The sequence below is a fragment of the Panthera leo genome, chromosome C1 (assembly GCF_018350215.1).
Source record: "Panthera leo isolate Ple1 chromosome C1, P.leo_Ple1_pat1.1, whole genome shotgun sequence".
NCBI classification, from domain to species: domain Eukaryota; kingdom Metazoa; phylum Chordata; class Mammalia; order Carnivora; family Felidae; genus Panthera; species Panthera leo.
Genome location: NC_056686.1, coordinates 104,528,492 through 104,540,863, shown reverse-complemented (window position 1 = coordinate 104,540,863; position 12,372 = coordinate 104,528,492). Strand labels below are relative to the sequence as shown.

At 47.5% G+C, this 12,372-nt stretch overlaps 2 protein-coding genes across 7 annotated transcripts; one reads left to right on the top strand and one right to left on the bottom strand.

Moving 5' to 3' along the window:
* Positions 1–663: 663 nt before the first annotated feature.
* CC1H1orf54 (chromosome C1 C1orf54 homolog) lies at positions 664–8,537 on the bottom strand. 6 transcript variants are annotated; one of them, XM_042953825.1, is made up of 9 exons: positions 8,450–8,527; positions 6,945–7,550; positions 6,707–6,828; positions 6,242–6,306; positions 4,928–5,011; positions 4,435–4,493; positions 3,923–4,036; positions 1,448–1,549; positions 664–745 (listed from the first exon to the last, which is right to left on the bottom strand). In XM_042953825.1, the coding sequence occupies exons 4-8, from the start codon at positions 6,285–6,287 to the stop codon at positions 1,451–1,453; spliced, it is 402 nt and encodes a 133-aa protein (XP_042809759.1). In that variant the 5' UTR covers positions 6,288–6,306; positions 6,707–6,828; positions 6,945–7,550; positions 8,450–8,527; the 3' UTR covers positions 664–745; positions 1,448–1,450. The 6 variants fall into 6 exon arrangements, with proteins under 6 accessions (XP_042809759.1, XP_042809760.1, XP_042809762.1 ...); XM_042953826.1 differs by lacking the exon at positions 6,945–7,550 and having other exon boundaries at positions 8,450–8,537; XM_042953828.1 differs by lacking the exon at positions 8,450–8,527 and having other exon boundaries at positions 1,448–1,546; positions 6,945–7,901.
* A 78-nt stretch (positions 8,538–8,615) lies between these two features.
* On the top strand, positions 8,616–12,283 carry APH1A (aph-1 homolog A, gamma-secretase subunit). The gene is made up of 7 exons (XM_042953824.1): positions 8,616–8,948; positions 9,533–9,703; positions 9,881–9,954; positions 10,190–10,312; positions 10,466–10,593; positions 11,014–11,137; positions 11,475–12,283. The coding sequence occupies exons 1-7, from the start codon at positions 8,836–8,838 to the stop codon at positions 11,537–11,539; spliced, it is 798 nt and encodes a 265-aa protein (XP_042809758.1). The 5' UTR covers positions 8,616–8,835; the 3' UTR covers positions 11,540–12,283.
* The last annotated feature ends 89 nt before the right edge of the window (positions 12,284–12,372 follow it).

Below are 12,372 nucleotides of genomic sequence, written 5' to 3'. Positions count from 1 at the left end.
AGATGATACCTTCATTTCCTTTATTTGTTCCCTGGAGAAGATTCGGAAGGCTTGGAAGGAGGGAGGGTGGTACGTTCGGAGTTCACAGAGTCCGGAATGGACTATTCGCTGCCCCCTGTAGTACTGAAAGTACAGTGCGGAGAAGGGGATAGGGGCTCAGGGACGGTTTGCTCATAGAAGGTGAGACACCAAAGAGACCGCAAGGGGGCAGCCCAGTTCTGATTAGGGTCTCGAGGATAGAGAAAATTAAAATGTGTCCCTGCCTGCCCTAATTACGCCCTGGAAAAGGCACATTGTGGGGGGTGGGGGGTGTGAGTGGAGGAGGGTGTGAATTTTAAAAATCTATTCTAAGTAGTTTTTAATATTTTACATATGTTTAACAATGTGCTTATTATACAAAAAGGAAAAAGTGTTCTACATAAACCTCAACTCTCTTTTCCCAAACACAGCCTCAAAACCATGTGTAATAAAAGAATTAGACGGAATTGTCTGTGGTGCTCTTCTCCATTCTTCACAAAATTTCAGGTTGATTCACAGTCCTAATTATTCCTCTCATTCTTTTGCCAGCTGACACCCTTTCTAATCTACCCTTCCTACCCCCCATATCCTGGTGCTCTCTTTAGTGTTGTGAGTTTAGAACAGAGCCTCTCAGGGAGTAGAGAGTAACCAGATTATTTCATTTATTTATCTTCCAAATTCCTCTTCCCAAATCCCCATCCAAAGATTTGTAGCAGCCTTCTTTTTCCTAAAAAAAGCAAAGAAAGGGAAAAACACCAGGCTCAGGTGGCTGAGGAAGCGCCCCTCCGGGCCCCCCACCTCTAAGAAAACTCCCCATATTTCAGATTCCAAGCTAGATTTCCCCCTGACGTCTCCTGGAAGATGTGTCCCCTCCCTTGCTCACTCCTTACTCTGCTAAATCTCTTCACACACACCCCCCATTAGTTATTTAGAATCCGAATTTTAAATTCCTTCCCTATAGTACAGGCCTCTTTTCCCTCCTTTTGTCTCCACCACCTGTGCTCTACTTTAGGGAACCAACCACCACCCCTACAGCCTCTGAACTTTGCCTCTAGACTCTGCCAGGTTGTAAGGCCCCTCCCATTATGCCCTCTGGCAACTGCCATATCTTGAACCACCTCCTTGCTGGAACCAGCTTTGATTCCTCAAGGCAGACTGGAAATCTGGGGAGGTTTTTTTCTCTATTTCATCTGCTTCTGCTGTACAAGGTGCTGAAGTCCTCCCAGTTCAGAAAAAGTAATGACTCTTGTTTGAAAAGTCTCTGCCTCAACATTTCCTAGACCTCTTGAAATTAGATAAGATTTTTCTAAACGAGATCCTTCTTCCTTTTAAGTAGCTGAGAACTGACCAGGCTGGAAACATTAGCCAGAGATACTGGTAAAAAAAATTAGTTCACTGATTCCCCCAAGGCCAGTGGCTGCACTCTCACCTTCTACATGAAATACATCCCCCCCTGAACGAGGGCCCAGGACAGGAGGAGGGGAACAGGACTCTGCAGACTGGATACAGCATCGTTCAGATCTGGACTCTGCTAAAATACAGACATCCCCCCCACGGTAGGCCAGTGTCATCCTTCCTACCATCCCCCTCCCCCTCTGAAAGGGTAGCCGTCTCTTTACACCAACCTCAGTCTTCCTTTCCTCTGAGCTTACAGAAGGATCCATCTCTCCTCCCCATTACCATAAGGAGTCCTTTCCTCTGTGCCTTTCAGCCTCCTGACCATACCAGGGAGCTTCAACTCACTTCAAGAATGCACATTTTTATCTGTTATGGGCTTGACACTGTGTTAGTCAATGTGCTAGGTGCTATAGGGGGGATGTAAATGTGATTAAGATCTGACCCCTTTCTTCAAAGAGTTTACACTCTAAATGGAGCCTACCATATACTTTAAAATATTTCTTCGTCCTTGTCATCAATCAGCTTTCCATTCCTACTGATTCCTCCCATCTGTGGTCAATTATATTCAGGCTGCACTTCGGTCCTGTTGCCCTTTTTAGCAACATGTTGTTTCTCTTTTTTCATTATCAGATTTCTCAAATGATTGGTCTATACTCTCCCTCCCCTTCTTCACAATGTACTCCCTCTCTAACTCCACAAAAACCTTTTGCTTAACTACTCAATTAAAACTTTCTTCTTTGGGGTTACTGGTAACCTCCTTTTCTCTGGCCTCTTGGTAGCTTTGTATTGATTATATTAAATTAAATCTTCTAGATTCTAAAATACAAACTTGGCTATCTGCCTCTCCAGTCACTTCCACATTTTCTCGGTTGATTCCTTGTCCTCTTTCTACTAGCTATAGGCACATTCATTGGCCTTTTGGTTTTCTGTGTACTGCCTCTGTTGAGCTCATCTACTTCCGTAACTGTGGCTTTAGGACTGTAGCTCTGACCTAGTTCAGCTACCTTTAGGACACCCTTATAGGGCTGTCACCATAAATTCAGCTTGGCCAATACCAAATTTATAACTTCAGTCCTAAACCACTCTGACCTTCCTTCCACAGGTCCCATTTTGGTCAGCCATTTTTGCAGACATCCATATTTGAAACTTATTTCAACATTCTCCTCATTTATTGCTCCTCTGAAATTATCACTGAAGCAAGGCACTTTCTTCAAAATATTTCTTATTTTTCTCCTCTCCATTCAAAATGCTACTTCCCTAGTCCAAACCTTTAATGGATTGTTTCTGGAATGATGCAAGTCTCATGCATTTCTCCCCACTCCACTGCATCCTGCATACAACCAGACAAATAGTTTTTCTAAAATACCATTTTCAGGGGCGCCTGGGTGGCTCAGTCAGTTAAGCGGCCGACTTCGGCTCAGGTCATGATTTCGTGGTCCCTGAGTTCAAGCCCTGCATCGGGCTCTGTGCTGACAGCTCAGAGCCTGGAGCCTGTTTCAGATTCTGTGTCTCTCTCTCTCTGACCCTCCCCCGTTCATGCTCTCTCTCTGTCTCAAAAATAAATAAACGTTAAAAAAAATTTTTTTAAATACCATTTTCACTGTATCTTTACTACACTGAAAAACTTACGAGGCTCCCCATTGCTTGTAAGTCCAAACTTCAGCCTGACACTTCAGATTCTCCTGTAATTCAGCCCTATCTTGCCCTATGTGAAATTACCAAGCAAATATTAGGAGCCTTGTAAATTAAATTGTTTTTTCTTAATTTCCCACTGTACCTTCCCGTATACCTTCTCCTTCAATCATACCCTACCCACTAGACATGCATGATTGCTCCATACCCTCACCCCTGCAGCTCTTTCATTCTCTATTCTTCCCTCTAATTGTTTTCATACTTTCATAACTTAACCACCAATCAAAAGCTCACCTATCCTTCGAAGTGTATCTGAAGCATAGTCACCTCCTAAAAGTCTTCCAGGCAACTCCAGCTCATACTGATCTCTGTCCTTCTACTGCCTAAAACACTTGCCTCAAATTTGCCTATGCTCTCAAATTTATATGTAATTTAACAGTGTTACAAACATTTTCATTTTGTTCGAAATGTTTTGCAAGTGTAAACTTGAGTTTTATAAATACTTTCAGGGCAATAACAACATCATAGATTTCTTTTTCATCAGCAGCAGCAGCGGCATCCTTCACAGCTTTAGTCATAGGTTTCATACACGTTAAGTACCACTGAACTGAAATTTAACTGCACCAAATCTTCCCAGTTTTCTGAATACAAGGTTAGTATTGAATCTCAGCAAAAGGTATGATGGCCAAGCTGAGCTGGGCACCTGCACTGGTGTACTAGTTATTTGGTTCCTTCCCCCGCCGCCCCCCACCCCTCCCCAAGCCTATTATTCCAGCCCTCCCCCTGTTCTATGTCTCCAGCCCTGGGATCTGTCCTGGGCTAAGAGATGTCTCATACCTTCCCCCCACCACCCTGCCATCCCCAATCTACTTACTGGTTCCATTGTCATTGGTTTCAATGTTTCAGGCTTCTGATGGTCTGTAAGTTCTGTTTCGTGACTAATGGTAGTAGTTTCCGCTCCTTCCCTTACCTCTTTATCCAACCTGTTCTGCTCTCAGTAGGATCAAGAAACAGAGTTATCATTGCCTCCATCCAATATCCTCATAGATTCTCTATTTAGAAGCCTTCTCTCCTGAACGCCCCACTGCCCAAGACTTAAGCTCAGGAGTCCTCCCCACTTTATTGTTTGCATGGATTATGTACCCATTTCCATTCACCAATTCTCTTGACTCAAGGACTGCCCCTCCCTCTCAATGTCTTAGCAAACCTACTAAGTTCTGGCTTTATTCTCCCCACCTGTGGTTAGCAAATCTGCTTTGGGCCCACTACCTAGTTTCATTTCACCTAACTCATTTTTATTTTTGCTAATCATTTACAGTTCAACATTGCCCACTTTCTTTTCAACTGTTACCTATTCTGACGCTTTTAGATGTAGAGGTCACTCACCAGTCTATCTTCTGATTCAAATATGGAGTAATCAACAGTGAAATTTGCACCAAAGTCATCTGGGGGGGGGGGGGAGAAAAAAATCAGTAGTGACAAAGGAAAAAGGTAGCAGTAGGTCTAGAAATGGAAAGAGGAAGAAATTGCTCCGAATACTTCAACTTGCTCAAGTTGTAACATTTACTGGTGTAATCTAATTCTAATGAACTTTAATGTTAAAAATGTTTGTGAGTGTGTCTGAATTTATATTTTCAATCTGGTATCCAAAATAATTTACAAATTTGAGAATTTTTAAATTGTTTCAACCCATTTCCAAAGAATTGAAAGTCACTGGCTTGAGAAATAATGCCACAAGCCTTGATAAGGTCTTTGCTCATAGCCAAATTTCCTCTGATCTAGTTGTTCCAATTGCAAAGAGAAAGGCAAAGTCTCAGAACTAAGCATCCCCAAAACCTCTGTCCATCCTGCTGGGGATCAGAGACGCATACATACTCACCATAATTGGGGGTGACTGTATAATAATAGACCACCTGATAATAATCATCCTCTTCTAGTCCTTCTTCATCCCCATATTCTTGTCCTACGGGGACAAGGACTAGAGGTCAAGGGGCATCTGGAACTCCTTAGCAAAAGAAGGACACCTGAAGTTGATCTCAGCTCTGTCAATGTCTTTGCTTTCTGCCTCCCCTCCAAGGCCTTACTATCTCACTGCCCCTGTACCTCTAAGCCCTTCTCAGTCTTTGGGGCTCCATATCTGTGATGAGGCTTGTGACTCTGTGCCCTTTCAATTCAGGAACTCCTAGAGAGAAAATGTGTCCCTTCACATTCTGTAAACCCAAAATAAGACCTAAAGCTGAAAAAGGTAGGAAGCAGAGATACCAGAAATGAAGAATTCCAAATCTCTTCTGGAGAATGCTGCAGACCATATTAGATCTGTGAGAGACCTTCTCACCTCAGTGTCTCACACAGAACGGAGACATACATCTTTAGGCTTTTGGACTCCGGTTTTAGTTCCCGATTCGCTGCAGACTAACGGAATAGCCCTGAAGAAGCCACTAACCATCGCTTTTTTCAAATGAGTCAGCTGGACTAAATGACCCATCTACATTAGTTTTTCTTCCTTCCTAGGACTAAAAATATGTGGCTTTGACATGATTAGGTCTCCAGGCCTCCTACTAAACACTTCCCTATGCTCCTTGAATGCTCTCCCTGAATCCCAGGCAATGACATACAAATCTGGAGGAAAAGGAAACAATGAGAGTACCTGGCAGACTGGGAACAAAGGAGGGAAGGAGCCAAGCTACTTTTGGGAGTCTGTCCCTGAAGGGAAGCCAGTTCTCCACTACCATAAAGGCCACCCCCTACTTCTGTGTCCTTACTAATACAAGGGGTTTTCTCCAACCCTCTGGGAAGGAAGATTCCCCCAGCTTCTCTCACTAGTATCAGAGTGCCCCGCCTTCCAAGAGCCCACCTCTCTCCTCCACCCTCACTGTAGTCCCTCTCCCTCTTGTCCAACTCTGCGGTGATGGACAGCTGACGTGACTCTTGGTGGGGACTCCCTGTGTCAAGGGTTCCATCTTCATCAGCTGTTTCTGACAGGACTCTGTTTTCCTCCCCCTCTTCTGGCTCTACTTTCCAGATTCCCCCCACCCCCCACCCCGCCCCGCCCCAACACTGGACTCTGGCACAAATGAGTGTTATTACTCCCCATTAAATTGCACCTCTCATCCACTCCTCATTTTTCTTTCCTCCCACCCTACTTATGATAGAAGATCTGGCCCAAAAGCTCAGGGAGAGAGAGTGAACTTACCCAAGATAAGTGGCACAGCAAGGATGGCTACAAAGAGGACATCCATTCTGGATTCTGCACTATTGCTGTGAAAGTAAAAAAGGAAATTACAGCGTTTCTCACCAAACTTCCCCCGCCTCCTGCCCTCCTCCAAAGCTGCTGCAACTCTTTTCCCCAGGGAGTAGAATTCCCCGCCCAGTTGCCGACTGACTAGATCAATGGTTGCTACCGGTCAGCCAGAGAGCTGCCCAGATTAAGAGAGAGGCAAAGTGGATTTTGATGTGAACGTGTTCACTGAGCTTCCCCAGTCCTAGATTAGATCCATTCAGGATTCCGCTGACACTACCAAAGCAAGCAAGCAGACAAACCAAAAGCCAGACCAAAACCCAAAACCCGTGCCTATCTAGAAGCTTCCTCTCTGAAGAAGAGGACTCCCTCCTAGTCCTCACAAAAAGCTCACCCTCCCTTTCACGGTCCCTAACTTACCATCACTATCTAGAGTCCAGGCTTATTCACAATCTCTTTCTTCACAGTCAAAATTTTAGAGGAACTGATGAGCACTTTTTTCTAGACTGAAAGAATGTCCTCTCTTCTGCCTGTCTTGGACTCTGAAATACAAGAGCAATACTAACATCATTGTCTGATACCCAAAGCACCTGCTGCAGTACTTCTGATAAAAATCTCCCAGCCAAGGCCACTTATTTCCTCTATGGCAAGTACTGACCTCACTTCATGTCTTTCTCCACTTTCTGGATACAGGATGGAAGAAGGGAGGAAACAGCCTCTTTCCTCGAATAGATGCCCCCCCTCCCCACTTGCTATGCCCCCTTCATTCTATCCACAGGGATAGAGTTCATCTCACCCTTCTCTCTGCTTTTATATTTCCCATTTTCATTCAGTTCAACTCAGAAGCATTTAGTAACATATATGCTAGGCCCAGTCTGATAGGCAATTCAGAGGTCACTGGCGAGGGAATAAGAATAGTTATGTTGTTTAAAAGGAAGTTAATAAATATCTATTTAACATCTACTACAAGCCAGGCACTATGAAAGTCTCTGTGGAACCACCTGTGGACAAGAGAGGTTTGGTGTTTGCTTTTAGCACTTAGAAATGCTGTGTGAATAGCTCAAAGGAGAGATGAGAAGACTTGTATTCTCGTGTCTCTTCTGACTCCGCCTGCTAGCCTCGGAAGCAAGACACACTGGAGTTTTGACCACTGGCCAGCATGTTTCCACCATCTTAACCTTTTGCGGGGGAGGATTTGCTTGATGATGATGATTTTCCATGTACATCTATACAATCTATTCCTTCAGCTCCTTTCTAGAATTTCCTGGAAAAAAATGTAAAACGCTTCTGTGGATGTACCCATATGCATTAACTCATAAATCACTTCCAGTAAGGAAAGGAAGCCCGATTCTCTTTGAACAATTTCTATAGTTGTTTTCTTTGTACTTTGATTAGTCTCTCAAAAACAATATTCCAGATCCCCTCACTTTTCCATCCTGGTACTCTTTTGCCTAAACGTTCCTCCCTAAAGACTGACACTACCCCCATCCAAATGAGGTTACAATACCCTCCTCTCCTACTTTAATTTTCTTTCACTCTAATACACACAACCCCTGTGTCTTCCCCTGGCCTAAGGAAAAGACACCACTGAAGTTCATTTTCAGAAATAAATAGAGGAAGTATGACCTAAAAGGAACTGTGTGACTTGGGGGGCGGGGGTGCTTGTCGTTTTCCTCTAACCCCACAGCTCTAATTGCTTTTTACAAACAGTCTTAACTCTGAATCTTAACACCGAATCCCATCTGACCTCCTTCCTAACATTGCTCTCCAGGCTCCTCTTCGTCTTTCCTACTCTCTGGTCATTACAGATGAAAGCGTCATTAGCGGTATACTCACTGAATTGCATGTTTCCTATACTCGTCTGTTCAAAGAGCTCTTACTTTTAAGTCTAACCTTCATCTCTTAGGCAGTAGCTCAAGCCCATTTCCTCTCATTCAAGTAAGAACAATACCCGTCCCTATCTCCCTGCACCCTCTATCCTGTGCTTTCTTTGTATTTGTCCTTTAGGTTCCAACAGGATCTTCCCCTCCCCCGCTCTGCAGCTCTTCAAGAAGACGCAGAATTGCTACCACCCTTCCCCACAAAATAACGAAAGGAAGCCGCAGCCAAGGTCCAATGGGACCCAGGAAGCCGGGCCAGTCCCGGCCCACTCCCTCCTTTTACCAGCTCAAGCCACTCCCAGGACCGAAGTCGAAGGCTTAGTAGGGCAGGAGGACTACAACTCCCGGCAGGTTGTGCTGCCTTGTCCCCCGCCCCCGCAGCTCCGCCCCCGCCGAGTCTTCATTGGCCTTCGGGGGTGGGGATTGGATGGGAGGTGGCCATGGTGCTGCGGCAGGGATTTGTTCCCTCCTCGGCTTCCGTAGAGGAAGTCGCGCGGACCTGTATCAGGGGTTTCGGTGTCCCCCCTCCCCTTCCCTGGGGTCCGGGGTGACATTGCACCGCGCCCCTCACGGGGTCGCGTCGCCACCCCAAGCAGACTCCTTAGCTGACGTGCTGCCCCCGTCCACCCCTCTTGGCCAGGCCTCCACCCCGCCCCCAGCTGCCCAGCCATGGGGGCCGCAGTGTTTTTCGGATGCACTTTCGTCGCTTTCGGCCCGGCCTTTGCGCTTTTCTTGATCACTGTGGCTGGGGACCCTCTTCGCGTCATCATCCTGGTGGCGGGGTGAGTAGGGGGTCGGGAAGACGCGGGAGGGCGCCAGAGAGAGAGAGAGAGAGAGAGAGAGAAAGAAAGAGAGAAAGAGATCCGGAAGGGGCTGGGCGAGCTTGGGAGCCTGAGTTGGGGGAGACAAGTCGGCGGTGAAGATTGGAAAGGGTCCAGTCAGGGGTCTAGATGATTTGCCCTTTCCCGCAGTTGGTTTCCGCCTTCCAGGGATCGCACAGATTCCTCCTATACTCCTCCCGGCGACGTCAGAGAAGGCCCAAGGCCAAGACTCGTGAGGGGGGTGTGCTGACCTCCGCCGGCCTGAAGGAGGATCCAGGAATGGATACCTCTCCCTACTACTGTGCGCGTACATTCTGGTTCTCATCGCTCTGAAGACTCATTAGTCAGATTTCTATCCCTTCCCCTGCGTCCGGATCCCTACAAGACTCCCTTGGTGGAGACACCTATCCTGTCTCCTCCCAGTCTTCCAGACCATCCGGAAGTCTAACTTCCACTTTACATGCTGCAGCCTTGATTGGTTCTCCTCCTTGATTTCTCTGGCTCTCCCTACCCTGGCCTGTCTGATTGCCCTTGTCTTTCCTCAGGGCATTTTTCTGGCTGGTCTCCCTGCTCTTGGCCTCTGTGGTCTGGTTCATCTTGGTCCATGTGACCGACAGGTCAGATGCCCGGCTCCAGTATGGCCTCCTGATTTTTGGTGCTGCGGTCTCTGTCCTTCTACAGGAGGTGTTCCGCTTTGCCTACTACAAGCTGCTTAAGTAAGAAGATGGGATGGTCCAGAGGGGAGAAGGGCAGAGGATTGCACTCTGAGAAGTGGGGCAGCCCCTGGGTGGTGGTTTGGAAGAGGAGGCACTAAGGGAGGATGTCAGAGGGAAAGGAGCATTCCTGCCTTTCCTCATGTTTCCCCTACCCCACCCTACCCCACCCCACCCCAGGAAGGCAGATGAGGGGTTAGCATCGCTGAGTGAGGACGGAAGATCACCCATCTCCATCCGCCAGATGGCCTATGGTGAGCCAAGGGAGAGGGACTGGAGGAGGGGGTTGGACACCCCCCTCTCCCAGGGAAGTCAAAACATGCACATGTTCCAAGGGGCTGCTTTTTTCCCCTTCATCCCTGACTTCCAAGGAGAGGTGGTCTGGAGGGAAAGTAGGTGTGGGGGGAATTGTGACTGGGAATGGGGCGAGATCACTGGTAATCAGGCTACAGCGATCTCTAACATTGATGAGACCCTCCTTCCCCCCAGTTTCTGGTCTTTCCTTCGGTATCATCAGTGGTGTCTTCTCTGTTATCAATATTTTGGCTGATGCACTTGGGCCAGGTGTGGTTGGGATCCATGGAGACTCACCCTATTACTTCCTGACTTCAGGTAAGATCTGCTTTCTGCCTTGCCTTCATGCCCCATCCATCCCTGGCCCCGATCTGATTTATTGGTCCTCCCTGGGAGACTTCTTTGGCTCAGCATCTCAGGAGGCTGGGAGCAGATGAGGCATGTATCTCATTCCCATCTCCCTCCCTGCAGCCTTTCTGACAGCAGCCATTATCCTGCTCCATACCTTTTGGGGAGTTGTGTTCTTTGATGCCTGTGAGAGGAGACGGTACTGGGCTTTGGGCCTGGTAGTCGGGAGTCACCTACTGACCTCGGGACTGGTGAGTTGGGGACAGGGGCCTGAGTTAGAAAAATATTTAATGGTCAGCAGGATGGAAGGGAGATCTATTCTCACTTCTTAACACGTTAAAACATATCTAGGGAGGAGGCAGAAAGGTTAGTGTTTAGAAGACTCTCATCTCAGCATCAATTGTATAACCTGCCCTGGGTATCCTCTGGGAGTTTGAATGGATTAGTCAAACTGTAATACGAATGGCTGGAGGTGAGCAAGAGGGCAGAAACCTCTGAGGGAGCTGAAAATCAAAAGTCCTCAACCACAAAATATTGGTGCTCTGAAGGGAAGGATCAGGGGATTTGGGTGAGCTACCTGCAGGGAGGTTTGGGTCAAAGGCATGTAGAGAATTTGGGGATTAGGCAGAGAGAGAAGCTAAACTCATTTCTACTCTTATCTCCATCCCTAGACATTCCTGAATCCCTGGTATGAGGCCAGCCTGCTGCCCATCTATGCAGTCACTGTTTCCATGGGGCTTTGGGCCTTCATCACAGCTGGAGGGTCCCTCCGAAGTATCCAGCGCAGCCTCTCGTGTAAGGACTGACTACCTGGACTGATCGCCTGACAGATCCCACCTACCTGCCCACTGCCCATGACTGAGCCCAGCCCTAGCCCGGGTCCTTTACCCACCATTCTCTGTCTCCTCCTCGTCGGTCTATCCCACCACCTTCAGGGTTTTGCTTTGTCCACTCGTGACCTTTAGTCTCTAGGCTTTACCAGGAGCAGCCTGGGTTCAGCCAGTCAGTGACTGGTGGGTTTGAATCTGCACTTATCCCCACCATCTGGGGACCCCCTTGTTGTCCAGGACTCCCCATGTGTCAGTGCTCTGCTCTCACCCTGCGCAAGACTCACCCCCCTTCCCCTCTGCAGGCCGACGGCAGGAGGACAGTCGGGTGATGGTGTATTCTGCCCTGCGCATCCCACCCGAGGACTGAGGGAACCTGGGGGGGCCCCTAGGCCTGGGGTGCCCTCCTGATCTCCTCGCCTTGTATTTCTCCATCTCCAGTTCTGGACAGTGCAGGTTGCCAAGAAAAGGGACCTAGCTTAGCTGTTGCTGTGGAGATGAGATTAACGGAGGCTCAAGGGTAGATGAGCTCTAAGTTTCCCAGTACCTCCTCCCCAGACTGGGCATCTTGGTCTTTTTCTCAGGTCTGAGGGGAACCATTTTTGGTGTGATAAAGACCCCAAACTGCCTTTTTTTTTTTTTGGTTTTGTTTCTGTTTTTTGAGTGGGGAGGGAGGAGGTGAGTTGGAATTCTTCTAACCTCTTTGGACTATATTTTCTCTCCTCAAATTACTCTTCATGGCTGGGCTTATCTGTCCACCTTTCCCTTTGGTCATGGGCCTTGGGGGAAAGGAAGGAAGTGCATGTTTGGGAAACTGGTATTACTGGAACTAATGTTTTCACCTCCTAGACCACCAGCATCCCTCCCCTCCCCAAGGTGAAGTGGAGGGTGCTGCGGTGAGCTGGCCCACTCCGGAGCGGCAATGCCCCTGGAGAAGTCAGACTACCATGACATCACAGGGAAGGAGGGCAGATTTTTTTCTAGTTTTTAATTGGGGTGTGGGGGGGGGGTGGGGAGGTTTTCTATGAACTGTATCATTTTCTGCTGAGGATGGCACATCCCATCCTTTTAATCAAGGTGATTGTGATTTTGACTAATAAAAAGGAATTTATAATTGTGGGGGAACTTGGCTTTTAAGGGAGGGGATAACATGTTAATTGAGATTTCTGCCCTCCCACATCTCTTACCCAACCTCTTTCCCAC